The sequence below is a fragment of the Mytilus californianus genome, unplaced genomic scaffold (assembly GCF_021869535.1).
Source record: "Mytilus californianus isolate M0D057914Y unplaced genomic scaffold, xbMytCali1.0.p SCAF_7, whole genome shotgun sequence".
Lineage (NCBI taxonomy): Eukaryota > Metazoa > Mollusca > Bivalvia > Mytilida > Mytilidae > Mytilus > Mytilus californianus.
In genome coordinates, this window is record NW_026262723.1 from 86,445,373 (window position 1) to 86,460,195 (window position 14,823).

At 29.8% G+C, this 14,823-nt stretch overlaps 1 protein-coding gene across 3 annotated transcripts in view; it reads right to left on the reverse strand.

Moving 5' to 3' along the window:
• Positions 1 to 14,823, reverse strand: part of LOC127708077 (dual 3',5'-cyclic-AMP and -GMP phosphodiesterase 11-like) — a 109,440-nt gene that overhangs the window by 70,116 nt on the left and 24,501 nt on the right. For all 3 annotated transcript variants that reach the window (XM_052212878.1, XM_052212877.1, XM_052212876.1), the window contains exons 3-4: positions 12,300 to 12,389; positions 2,507 to 2,644 (exon numbers count right to left, since the gene is read on the reverse strand). In XM_052212878.1, coding sequence (XP_052068838.1) covers positions 2,507 to 2,644; positions 12,300 to 12,389 — 228 coding nt within the window. The remainder of the gene's footprint in view (positions 1 to 2,506; positions 2,645 to 12,299; positions 12,390 to 14,823) is intronic.

Here is a 14,823-nt window from a genome sequence, read left to right on the forward strand (position 1 = left end):
ATGTCATAACTTTAAAAGGTATTGACCTTTTTGGTAATGATGCTCCTAAATATGTAGTGTCTTTATGAACGTTATTTCAGACCTATATTTTATGCAAACTTTTATCCTTATGGATTGATGTTCTGTGTTATCTATTGAATATTATACTTATTAATTTTATTTTGAAAATGCTTCTAAAAGCTGACAATAAAGTTAGAAAACTTATCTATAACTTTTTTTCTACTTACAACACAACTGAGATTTGAGACAATTTAAGATGAAAAGATAGGAAATGAGTGATAGTGAATATTTTGACCAAAATGGGTTTATCAAGGGATATATAAGGAGTCAGAAAATAAGAAAAAACAATCAAAACTTAATCTTGATTTGTCCTCATTAATTATGGACTTCTAATATAAAGGAAAATTCAGACTAGAAAAGTTAAGATACTAAGAAAAACTCTTTTCATTAAAAAACAATTCTTATCGGATGAGACATAAACTAAAGCAATTGGATTTCTAAAATAGTAGAACTTACACTTATGTACCCTATCCATTTTAACATGACTCCCCATTCTTGTATATATTGTACATATATGTGAGTGTGTGTGTTTACTAATAATTTGTGTATGCTTGTTTGTATGTTTATGAGTCTGGTGTTATCATAAATTAGTTTGTATTCATACCTATATAGAGTTGTCTCATTGGCAATCATACCACATCTTCTTATTCTTATAAAAGTATATATTTCTTGAATTTTTATAAATCATATTCATTTTCAAAATCATTGTTATAAACCTGGATCTTGCTGGTACTATAAATGGAAATAAATTCTTCTATAAATATAGAATAATTTTAATGATGTTCGATCCAAATAAAATGAGTGCATTTAAACTGGTCTATAAATTTTTTTACAATAAGTATGATATAAAAATCTTATTACTGTGAAGATTTCAATTAACAATGTATGTATACTTTGGCTGAGAAATCTATACAATACAAAATTTAATAGTTTCTATTTAGTTCAACAATGCAAACTTGTACCATATTGTCAATTTACTAAACATGTTCAAAAGAAGAAAATAGATTGACAATTGATTGTGATATTTCATTTCAACATCTGCATTTAAGTAAATGAAACTCTTCATCTAAAATAATGCATGCATGAGAGTCTTTTGTAGAAAAAGCATCAATATTTCATAAATCATTTAAAAACTTGTCTATATTTCAATTTATCACACTTTTTATGATTTTTTAATGAAGTTATACTGTCTGATTGCATCAGAAAGCTTTTATGCTCTAACCAATTTTCTTGTAAGAAGTTAGTACTATATTAATTTTGTCAAGAGCTATCTAATGTTGACATCAAACTCCAGTATTGAAGTCTAACGTTAGGTCACCTGAGTCAAGCTGTTTCCCTTGATCAAAATACTTTAAAAAAAACTAACAATGTTTGAATAGCTCTTGAAAATTTTTAAATTCATTTGTCTTGCTGTAAAAATACTATTTTACATATATTACATAAAAGTAGTATGAAATTTTGTTTATTCTTAAACAATGCAATAACAATATAACAGAGTATCCATCTGTGACTATACCAGGACTCTGGACATTGTGACGATGCAATTTTGTAAATATGACAGCCTGCTACAATCTATTCACGAAATTCAGAAATTTTAATTATGAGAATGGACTTACTATAAGGAGTTTTGTATATAAAAATATTTTTCCTATGGAAATAAAACAATATTTTGTTTCAGTCAGGTTTTCTTCAGAACTTGGAAAATTTCACAGAGAGGACCTTCTAAATATAAAGAGATTCATAACTGACAAACAAAAGAATCACCGGCATAAATTACTTCAGCTATTTTTTCCTTTGTGAAATTAATTCCCTCCATACAAAATTTTCAAATGATCAATGAAAAATTTGTTAAGTAGAATGATTAATTTTCAATTGAAAGTTATGATAAAGTAGAATACATATGTCTTCCATTCAATGAAAATGTGAGAAAGAATGCAATGAAAAAATATGCACAATTATAAAAATAAACAAGTGCTACTTCACTCAGAGAGCTAATCAAATAATCAACTGCTTTATCTGCATAGGTAATAACATATGGGGGAACCAATAATTTCAAACTGTTTGAATGTGCATACCAATTTCATAACCATTTAAAACAGAAATTTATTTCTTTAATATGTAACCATCTCATATTAACTGTGTGTTTTTAATTGCATGGGTATAGTCTAATATCACTTTTTATATCAATGTAAAACTGCATCGCCATTTGTTTGGAGCAAAATATCAAATTGCATTTTAAAAAAATTTAAAATACAAAGTATACAATTTTCAGAACTCTAATCATTTTGACACCCAATCACTCACATAGAAATTGAGACACAAGAAAATCCTGTTTGTGGACTTTTTTTTAAAATACAAGTGTCACTGCTAAAGAAATGGTATCTTAATTCAATACCTACCACTCAAGAGTTAAACACACTCAACAATTAAATAAATAAGAATTTACCACATTTATGTCATCAATGAGCATGACTTGACATCGAGCACACTGTAATAGGGACTGGGTATGCATCATGATCTTGTATATCAGATTGGCAACATTACTCTGTTCTTCAAATATCACACGAGCTAAATCTAACAGCACCTGTAAACAGTAAAACAACATATTACAAAGATTTAATTACTTATTTCTGATCTTAATTGTATCATTAAATTTAACAATATTCAAAGCACACATAGAGGCTCCCAGGTGCCTCTAATGCTCTTCTATATTTAAAATACTTTCAGTGACCACATGCCTCAGCAATCCTAAATCCTATTCATGTTTTTATGACTTTCATTGACATCACCAATATTGAAAGACAATATATCCTTTCCCTGAAGTTTGGTTTCAACCTGTCTGCACATGATTTTTCATAATTTAATCAAATGTTCTGTGAAACTTTTATTTTTGAGAAGTACATGTAGTGGCTATTTATAATGATAACAGTCATGTTGGTCCATCAATGGCAGGCATATTTGTCATACTTCCTGACCTTAAGGACAATTGTCAAGTTGATTCAAGTTTGGTTCAGTAGTTTTAAAGTAGAAAACTTTTGCAAAAGCTTATGCATTTCTTAAAAAAAGTTAATTTATCAACATAAACTCCATTACGGTGGCAACATTGGACAATCAGCTGGTTCATTGGATTTATTTCTGACAGAAACCATACAAAAAATTTATTAATTTCTAAGTTATTTTTCCTTTTTTTTACTATACAAATTTGTTTAGCAACGACAGCCAGAAAATGCATATAACATACATTGGCAATCATACCACATCTTTTTCATATATATAGGTAGGTATTCTCTAAGAAGCAGTACTAGAGGAGCATGCCAATAAAAATGTTATCATCTAAGCTGAAAAACAAAATCTTGGATAAAAATTTCAAATGGTTTTTGTTTATAGTACACTCATGTTTCTGATCAGAAATCAACTAACTAACCAAAAACCTTCCCTTGATGCAACACCATTGCTAACTATATACATATACAAGGTCAATAAATATCAGTTTGTTCATTCAATTGTTTTTATTGCTAACCCCAGATATAATGACCCTGTCATTATGACAATGGTCAATACACTAACAGTCAATATTTACCTTTCTGAACAAAAATACTAGTGAAAACACTTGAGTTTGACAAGGACCAAGGTCAAGGAAGACTTCATAAGGACTGATTAAACTGATATATACTTAAGTGGAATAAAGTATGCTTATTTTGATATAGGTCCTCATTTATAATTCTCATCAAGGGTTCAAAATGTCCATGGTCTCTTGTTGGTGAAGAACTTTAAGTAATTTTAATGTCATCTCTGACAGACCTTTGAAAATTCTTTTCTTTGCAGGTTTGATATTTGAAAAAAAAATGTATTCAAAATTTTCATGTCTTTACTGGTTTGAAATTAGAAAATGCTGGAAAACCATTACTTAATGAATACATTTTTACTTAAATCCACAAAAGAAATTACAGTTTTTACTAAAAAAAAAAATATTGATTCAGCTCGTTTATCAACTATTTCAAACTTATTGTTAAAGACCAGAACTTGGATGATACAGAAAATTTTCCTAATCCTAAATCTCGATAATTAAACAAAAATCCAATCTTGACATGTTTGTAAATAGAATAAAAACTGTCACAAATAATTTAAACTCCTAATCCTTAAAAATTACACTGTATTATCTTAATAATAAAAATAACTTCAGTATCTTGAACTTTTAAAACATTAAAATAAATATGAATTTATCGAAGGGAGATATTTGTTATAAAAATATTGCCAGTGAAAAGTGGCATATCTTTCATAACTGTACTGAGAGTTCACTTTATTAGCTCTGCATTTTTGTGTGTCTTTTATATTTCCAGGCTCAATACCCTCTGGGGTAGCTTCCATTAATCCTGTTTTGTAGTAATATGGCCTAAAAACTGTACGACTCCAATTAGTAGTCAGTGTCATTTGAACTATATCTGCCATTTTTGGCCTACTGCGTTTGCTCAATTTTAGAAATCAAACTTAGGAATGATGACCAAAAAAATGAGATAATTTATCAACATGTTTGCTAAATCTAAGAAATGGCTTGCAATGTCAAAAAACAAATCAGCAGGACTTGTAAATTTTAATATCTCTGACAAATGCCATTTGGACTTTAAAATGAGATGAAATTTTGGTTTTTCCGATTGTCAATTTCTGGAATGCATCCTATATATTTTGACAAAGGTAGTATTTTCATACCTGAAAGTATCTCAGTTCTCATTACTTGTTTGGAAATCCTAATCTTGCAGTTTCAGAAGAGACTTCATAAATAGCCCAATTAAATAAAAAGATATAGGTTTAGCATTCAATAAGATAAGATGAAGAAAATTTGTAAAGCATCATCTATGGAAAATGACTGCCACACTGGGAAATAAACTGTTATCACAGAGATATGTCTCGCCTTTTTGTAATTTTGATAATGCAAATGTTGAAATTAAAATAGCAATACTTTAACATGTAAATTATGCAAATATTCAAAGTCGATGAACCATGACTGAAGGTACATTGCTAAACAATCTCCATGGAAATGAGATGTGCCAATGCTAATAAAACTTCAAGCCAAATACCATTGACTTATTATAATTTGTTCCCTTTAAACAAACCTAAGCACAAACATTAACTTGTAAACTATGTAAAAGTTACAAAGTCAATGAACCCTGATGAGGGGGTTTTGGCTATATAATCTCCATGGAAACCATACTTGCAAATGCCAATAAATTTGCATACCAAATATCATTGACTTAACATCAGCAGTTCATCTTAAACTGATCTAATCACAAACTAATACATGTAAACTAAGCAAAAGTTTCTAAGTCTATAGACCATGACTGAAGGGGCAGGGCCAAATATTCTCCATGGAAATGAGATGTGCTAATGCATATACAAATGAATACCAATTAACATTGGCCTACCACTAATGGTTCCCCTTGAACTGACCTAATCACAAACTCATACATGTAAACTAAGCAAAATTATCAAGGTCAATAGACCATGACTGAGGGGGCAGGGCCAAATAATCTCCATGGAAATGAGATGTGCCAATGCTTATATATTAAACTGCATACCAAATATGATTGACCTACCACTTGTGGTTCACCTTAAACTAGACCTAATCACAAATTAATACATTGTTGAAGCCGCCGCCGAAAACAGCATAGCTACGTCTTGCTTTTTGACTCAAGGCGAGACAAAAACGGTGAATTTCAGAACAGTTAATTATGAAAGTTATTGGATAGATGAGGGAGTTCACATGGACCAGATAATCTAAAATAATTTATGCTATACTAAAGTAAAGGTTACAGTAAAGTTGAAAACAAGAATGTCATTTACCTACCAAGTCATATATTTGGTAACCTCACATCAAATTTATTTACCATAATATATATATTGAAGTCTAATGTAAAATCAATAATAAAGTTCAAATGTACTACGATGTAATCTCAATTTTTTCATTGTGTAAAATGTAATCAAAGTGTTTACAATTTATACATAAATTGGTAGGTGTACCATTAGATCTTAGCCTTCAAAGAACTTAATAATTAATGGACTATCATCAACAAACCTATCATAAATTAATGTGATCATCAATTCTAAATAATCAAATTCTTTATCAATTAAATTAAAATGAAGGTGGTCTAAACCAGATGATTTTTCAATAAATATCCGGTTATTACACTGAAAAACCTGATTATAATATCATGATACCAATAAAAACCCATCAGATCCTTTATTAAAATTGCCTTATTATAACAGTAGCTACCTTTATTGGTTATCAAAGGACAGTATGGCTCTTGCAATTACCTTTCATTATATGAAGATTTCTGATGCTTTATTAATGGTATATAAAATGGAATCATTAATTCCTCATGACATTTGGGGTTATTCACCATTATAGGAGCGACAATTTGCATCCTTGTAGGCATTTCTTTCTAATGGCGGTCTGCTAATGTAACAATCGATCATATCCAAAATTACAGAAGAAAATACATATATATATATATATGGTGAATAAAGGTTTTATAGAAAAGTGCTGACAATATCAAATTGATTTTATTTTGAACAATTTGTTTATTGCATGAGCTGAATCAAACATATTTGGAGAAGACGGATTATTTTCATTGACGATGTTAGTTACGAAACCTTAAGGCTTAAAGCTGTAAATTCCTGCGGAGTCTTCCATATATCCTTTCTCATCACTGTAATATTCCAACATTAAATAATTCCAATTTCAACTGTAACTTTTACTAATCATATTACTCTGTCAAAGCAGCACATTAAAGAAGCTTGGCGAATCCTTATCTTTATATGGAAGGTAGCAATATTATTATATTAATGTCTTTGCATTTACGAGTTCAATTGTAAAGAGGATTTTAACCCTTTAAGTAATACTAATACTTCATCTTGGACTAAAATATAAACAGATGAATGACATGCTTAAACTGATTTGTTTAGAAAAGAGACGCTTTAATCGCTTCTTTGTACAGCAATGTGACTGAAAATAAACTGGTATTGTGAACATAATTATGTCATACCAGCAGGTTGCTAATCCCTGTTTTATCAAATTATATATAAAATCTTACAAGCTGAAAGGCTATTAAAGAATTAACTGACTTCTAGCATTTATTGAAAAATCTAACTATGAAGAAATAAAAGAAATTTTTGGAAAACCATACATACAAAGTAAGGGACTCTTTTCACAAAAAAACTTATGAAAAAAATTGATCCTAAGTCATATTGAAATTTTCATGACTTGCGAGTATTTTTTCTCGTAAGATTTTATGTGAAATGAGTAGTTGATTGTTAAATCTTAACATGGCTATTCAGTGTTGATGGTAAATATGTGATAGCACCTCTGTTAAATTTATTCATATTTCTTGATGTCTTTTAACATGTTCTGTCTCATTACACTGATCATCTTTTTTAATTATGAACAGACTAGGTACATTTAAATTTAAATATATAAAAATAACAATAAAAATAAAATTTTCCACTTAAGTGTCAAGAGTGAGTGGGCAAGTAGGATTGTTATTTTAAGACCTTGTCCTGCTGATTATGTTTGCCCTTTACAGTTTCTCTTTATCTACAATACTTTTCGTCCAGGTGAGCTAAAAAGGATGTACCTGATTTGTTTGTTGTTTGATTGCTGACTCATTGACCTATATCCTTCTATAAAATTTTCATCTGTCCATAGCTTGAGTTCTGGAATCCCAAGGATTTTATTGCATTTCTTGCAAAATAGAGTGATGGATGATGGAACAATTTTTATAGGTGTTGGTAATGCAATAGAATGCACCTTAGCGAAGGCCACTTGTGGAATTCTGAATTGAAATAAAATGGGGAGTGTGCAGTTATTGGAACATAGATATCCCTTCAACAGAATATCCTGAAATAGAGAAATTCAACTTTCATATGTACAGGCATATTACATATACCTAATACAATGCATTCAAATATCCTCATTTACAATTTCTTTACCTTTAGATGTAAAAAGAATCATGATCTCAAGTTTTGAGAGGTTTACTGTGTATTGAATAATGTCCAATATGTAATGGGAGTTCAATCAAAGTTTCAATTTCTTATTTTGATGTTTGCCATTTTAAAACTATATCCCATTAAATTTGGTAAAATCAGACTTGTTTCTTTCTTTTATTGACCCACTCTTTCGAAAACACCATGCCCAATTTTGTACATAAATTCCACCACTATTTAAAAATATGATAAACAAAATAAGTATTGATATTTAATGCAGTCTTACTCTTACCTAACTTTGCTGTAATAGGTTCTAACTTTCAAGATCATAGCTGAGCAATAACAGCATTATTAGTTAATCATATGGTTGTGTCATTGCATATAAAGATGTTTCTTTTCCAATGATTATCACCTTTCCAGATGCAATCACAGACAGAAATAATTGAAGAATTATTACTTTAACACATTGGTTCATTCCTTGTATCAATAATTAACTTCAATATTTTGATCAGGTATTCTGTATATCTCATCAAATAACTAAAGATAATTCAATACATGTTCTGACAAAAGGGATAGGTTTCTTCTGAACTCAGAGACACAGGTTTTACTGTAAAATTTGAGACAACTGTTTCCCGCATATTCAAAAAAAATTTTTTTTTTAATTTTCCTACAGACAACAATTACTTTGACACTTTTTAAAGATAAAAAATTTATGATATTTGTTTTTTTTTTTTAAATAAACGTGCTTACATGGGCAAGTCTTGAAGCATAACAATAGAATTTAACTGAAGGACCTAATTGATGATAAGCTGATATTTTTGCAGCATCCCAGACAAGAATCTACAATACTAAAAATATTGCACGTTTCCAGACAAATGTCTAAAGACATTAGAAATCTTCTTTTAAATAGCAAATTGAGGCAATTAAAATGAATATATACAATTCATTTGTCTAGCTTTAGAGAAAAAAAACCTAAATACTGATTGAACTGTAAGATCCTAATAACCAGTAGTGTTTGGACATAAAGGTCTTTGTCAAGAGTTGTGGAAAAGAGAATTGTTCAGATGACAGAAGGACACAGCAGTGAGCTAGCGTTAAACTTAAATTGTGAAGTAGACTGTTCAGCTAGACAGCCTTAATTGCTATGCAATGTGGGTTTTGCTCATTGCTGAAGGCCAAACAGTGACATATAGTTGCTTTTAAACCTTCTATGTCATTTGGTCTCTGATGGAGAGTTGTTTCATTGGCAATCATACTATGTCTTCTTATTTTTATATTACCATGTTAAATTAAAAACCTTTTAAGGTTTTAAAATTAACTTTAACCTATAAACAACTAGTGTATTTTGAACTAAGGTGTTGTTGTCATTCATTGTTTTCTTTCACAAAAAAAAAAGATTTTGAAGGAATTTTGACAGTGACAATGTCCAAAGAAAAACATCATCTGTTAAAACTTTGATGGAATCCTATTTTTGTTGAAGCCAATCATAGTTGAGTTTATCAATGATGCAATTTGAAAAAAAAAAAAAGTTAAAAACAGTGAGAAAAGAAGAACTGAGTAAGCAGAATGACTTCCAGTAAAATTAAAGACTGGATGTGAAATATCACATTTCAAATATAAAAATAAGAAGATGTTGAAATTATTGCCAATGAGACAACTATAATCCACCAGAGACCAAATGACATAGATGCATGGTAGCAACTAAGGGTCACTGTATAACTGCAAAACTCATACACCAAAGCAAACTATATAAGGCCTGACATGACAAAATGTGAAACCATTCAAACAAAAAGTATGAAGTGTTTATTGTGAGAAATTGTCAAATAATTGTCAAACACACATACCAACAACACATCTAAAAGATGTGTCAAACACACATACAAACAACACATCTTAAAGATGTATCAAAAACACATACAAACAACACATCTTAAAGATGTATCAAACACACATACAAACAACACATTTTAAAGATGTATCATTTTATTTTCTTATCCATATAATTGATAGCTGTGTTTTGTAACTTTTATCCTCAGAGAACTAAAATACAAATATGTGGATTATTGTGAAAAACACACACACACACATTCAAAATTTGTGACTAGATTTTTTCAAATGATCTTTATGTGAATTAATTATTGTGACACACACCTAAAGGAACGTGAGAATTCCTATCTCACACATACCATCTTATACTGAACACCATTATATTCCTACAAAACAAAATTGAGAAATTCATTTTTTCCAGTTCATTTATCAACAGAGCACTATTTTTTTCCTCTTTCACTTACAATCATGTAATAATTTATTTCAAAAATTTGAAGTTAATTTGGCACACATTTTGGTACAGGTTTGATTTATTTGAAAATTATGATCTATGATGTAAAAAGTGAATATTAAAATTGAAAAGATTTATGTGATTATTCTTAAATTATGTTTGATTTACATTTTAAATGAAGCGATACAATCATAAGTTTCTGTATATATCAAAAAGAAAAAAGATTTAAAATTGATTATCAGGTGCAAACCTACAACATTCAGTAGGCATACTGACTCTCTCAGCAAGACACTGTTAGATATAGCTATGTTATCCAGCATCAGTAAGTTTTACTGACATTTTTCGATATCTTCAGACAACCTATAATTTTCTATGAACATAATGACTTAATATCAACTCTTATCACCATCAAATCAACTAGTCACCCAAATAAGAGGGAGAACAATGAACAAAGAAAACAACAGTATGGCAACAGTATTCAACTTGGTACTAGGATCTTAATCTAGGTTTCCAGGGCCTTATGTTTGACAAGAAATTATTTTCTAATTCTCTCTTCCCTTCCTCAATCTTTTTTTCATTCCCTTTCCTTGTCAATTATATTTTAAGTGCTTTTTATGCACACCTAGACCAATGTATATCAATTTGGACACAATACAAAAATCTAACAGCACCTACAGTAACAGCGTTCATTGAGAAACTATTGCAGAACTTTTGATTGTTGATTTTAAACCACACGATAGCCAAGCCATTTGAATAGTCTTCATTAAATTCTGTTGAATTTCCCATACATGAGGTAGGGAATTCTAGAAACATGTGTCATGTGCACACGAAATCATATTTTTTGTTTCAACAGATGGAAGACAATCAGTCCTCCAAAAGTACCATCTGCTCTGCATTGCTAGTGCTTTGGTATTGATGTGATTTTTTTGGTATTGGTGTGATTTAAATGATACATTTCTTATTATTATGTTCTTATCCTAAAACTGTAGTTGTAACTCCCTCAGGCAATGTTCAACTTTGACTATTTTAGGGTTGTTTTATTTTTGCACATTTTGGTTATTAATAATGCTTCCACACAATTTACACTTCATTTTTTTCGGAGCAAAACCTGACAAAGGTCATTCCGTAAACATATATGTTGTGTGTGCACCTAAATTATAGCTTGCTTTTTATATGTTTGGAGTCTGGATACACTGTCACTTTTTGAAGATGTTATGGTAGCTATAAGTTTCTACAGTTTTATTCTATTATAAAATGAAATTGTGTTGTTGGATAACTGTCTCATTGAAATATAGTCCATATCTTCCTTTAATGAAACCAAAACTCAAAAACAGAAAACTATAGTATGGTTAAAAGCACTGTAAATAACTAGGATTTATGTTTTGGAAACATTCCAATTTAAAATGCCTCATAAAATAAGTGAAGGTTCATCTTTTTTTGTGCATCATTGCTAATATAAATGATTATTTTGGAAAATATGTACAAAACATTATCTGTATTCATTTTCACATCAAATCTTCAGTTTTTTCATGGAAATTTACCATGTACTTGTTGAAACGTGCTACAAAAACTCTCAAAATGTAAAGGCCAATTAATTTAAGTTGCATATAATTCCATAAAGGCTTACATGATAAGCTTAATTACACTTATTCCATTCCATGAAGCATTGATATTAGTTGTGTATAGCAGTATGTACATGTACACTTTTAGCTTTATACATTTTGCAACTGTATCGCAATATCCATGACAATTTAGAAATACTATAGGGTTATTGCATGAATATAAGGCATATTGTCCCTAGTAGCTTTAATATTGCATGAGCTTGTGTTGTAAAGCAAAGCTTAAACAACTGTTTAAAACATATTTTGCTCATCTATGATGTCAACAATTTGAAGCTATATTGGCATATCTGCAATATCACTGAACATTGCATGCTTACTTTTACGTTCTGTGGGAAATATAACGTTGCCACTCAATGTCATACCTGATTTCTTCGGTTTTCTAGGAGAGATTTCTCATATAGCTGTGCATTCTTCAGTCCAATGCCACAAAATGCAAGATATGATCCAAACACCTGAAAAGTAATGTGAATTCATATAATACAATTCATATAAAAATTTCTGTAACACATAAAAAACATTTCTAAAAAGCTGTATTATACAGGTGATTCAAAGAACTGTTTAATTACAGAGTGTGCTCATTGAAAACATCATTTTTTTTTCAAATGTTTATATATGTACTAAACTTATAACAAGGACACTGGAGCTGCAAAACAAATTTCAATGGAATGTAACTGCTCTTATAACAACTGTATATCATAAATAGAGAGAGCAATCGCTGAAAGTTTATATTGATGATAGCTTGCAATGGTCTCTGCTTTCAATCATATTCTTAACCTCAATTAAAGAACATAATCTTAGTATCAAATAAAATGCTCTACATTTAAAGAACGGAGTGATGTCCCGTCCCTATTTTTTGTCTGTTTGGAAATTAAGTACCAGGGGCTCTTTCATATATATTGAAATATTCAGGACTTATGAGTATTTTTTTTTCGCAAGTTTATTGTGAAATAAGTCGCAGGCCTTGCAGTCATAAAAATTCTGAGTACTATAATCGTACTCAGACTCAGAATTCAACACATTTTGTACTCTGAGTACTGAGTAAAGTTTTAGACGAAGAGTCCAGGTATTGATGTCTGATCTTCAGTCATTTCAATAGGTTATATTCACACCTTGTTGATTTAAAATGACAATTTAAGGATTACATAGGTTTGGGTGCTTTTCCCCCTTTTTTTTAAAAGATAATTGATGCTCACTATTGTTGGGTTAGCTTCCTATTATAAACTCATCATAGAAACAAGGCTTACAATTTTGTATGCAAGACATGTGTTTCTCCCTCAAAAGACTCATCGGTAAGTGAGGCTCAAATCAAAAAAGTTAAAAAGGCCAAATAAAGTATGAAGTTGAAGAGCATCAAGGACCAAAAATTCAGAGAGGTTTGCCAAATACAGCTATCTATTAAATGCTTATCCACATTTTTGTTCATGCTATCTGTTACTCAAATTATTTCATTCATAACATCATAAGGAAGTTTAGGAGATTGTAATTGGAAAAAAATATTTGCATACAGGTAAAATAAATTTACATTAAACAAACACACTAGATATAAAACCAATGCATGAATGTAAGAGCAATTGAGAACAGGTAACTGTCACTATTTAGTGACAATCACATCAAAGATATTTAATCTTCAGTTATGACAACTTTACAAATATATTATGACAGATAGGAAATATAACTTAAATTTAATCATTTTTAGAAAAAACTGTTTGAATTTTATATTCATGTACTTTTCTATACAATCAGAACTTCAGGTGTCAGTTGGTCACATCCAACATTCATTCATGTACCCAACTATGTTCATCTTTTCTTCTGTCTCATATAAGATACAGTACATTTGTTTGCGTCAATCTGACTTATTCCTCCCTTTGAATATGTTAATATTCCTGACTTTTCTTTAGCACATCTGAGTCCCAAAGTTGAGAAATAGACAACAGTAAACCTATAATAATTTATTACAGGGGTACAAGCTGTTTTATCAAAAGCGTATCAATTCCTAAAAGTGCTTCCCTATTTATGAAAAAATAGTGAATTATTGAAGCAAATTCTAAAGTCAACAATGAATATAAGAATAAGGAAAAATTAGTTTTATGTATTCATTTTTTAAATAATTCAACTATTTTTAAGGGTACATTTGTCTTTTTCTTATCAAAAGCATATAATTCTTTTTTTTTTCTTCTTCCTTCTTCCGGGAGTTCAATATTTTCTGAAGTAAAAAAATATACCTCAATAACATGCAGCTATTTAAAGTTTACCAGGTCAAAGGTTCTAGAGTGTAATAAAACATTTAAGATTTATTTGATTATTGGTCTGCTAGATCAAAAGGCAAAAAAGCACTTCAATGTCATCCTAATGCTAACTCAAATGGATGAAACTTATCCAAAGTTATAAATTTGATTATTTATGTACAACAAATATATAATTAGATTGAAATGTCAGAATTTCAGTTTACCAAGTCAGTTTTATAAGTAGGTAATATATTTCTCAAAACCTAAACCCTCAAACCATTCATAGTGCATTTTAATATGGTTTGTCCCATATGTACATGTTTGTATCTATTCATCGCGCATTTAATACGGTTTTGTCCAATATATATCTATTCTATTAAAGACCAAACTTGAATTCCATCAGTTTCTTCTCTCCTTTAAACTGTCAGCAATGTGAGCTCAATAAAGCAATAGAAACTAGATGTGTTGGAATGACACGAATGGCCCTGTTCGCAAAAAAGCTTTGAGCCATTTACAGGAGTGAAAATTTGAGAATGAAAGTCTGTATAACTGTTATTGAAGTCAAAAGTCCGTAATTTTAGTAAAAATCAATGGAGCGGAACCAAACATACACTTAATCTGTAACTCAACATAGTTGACTCACATATTAAAAATCAGCTCA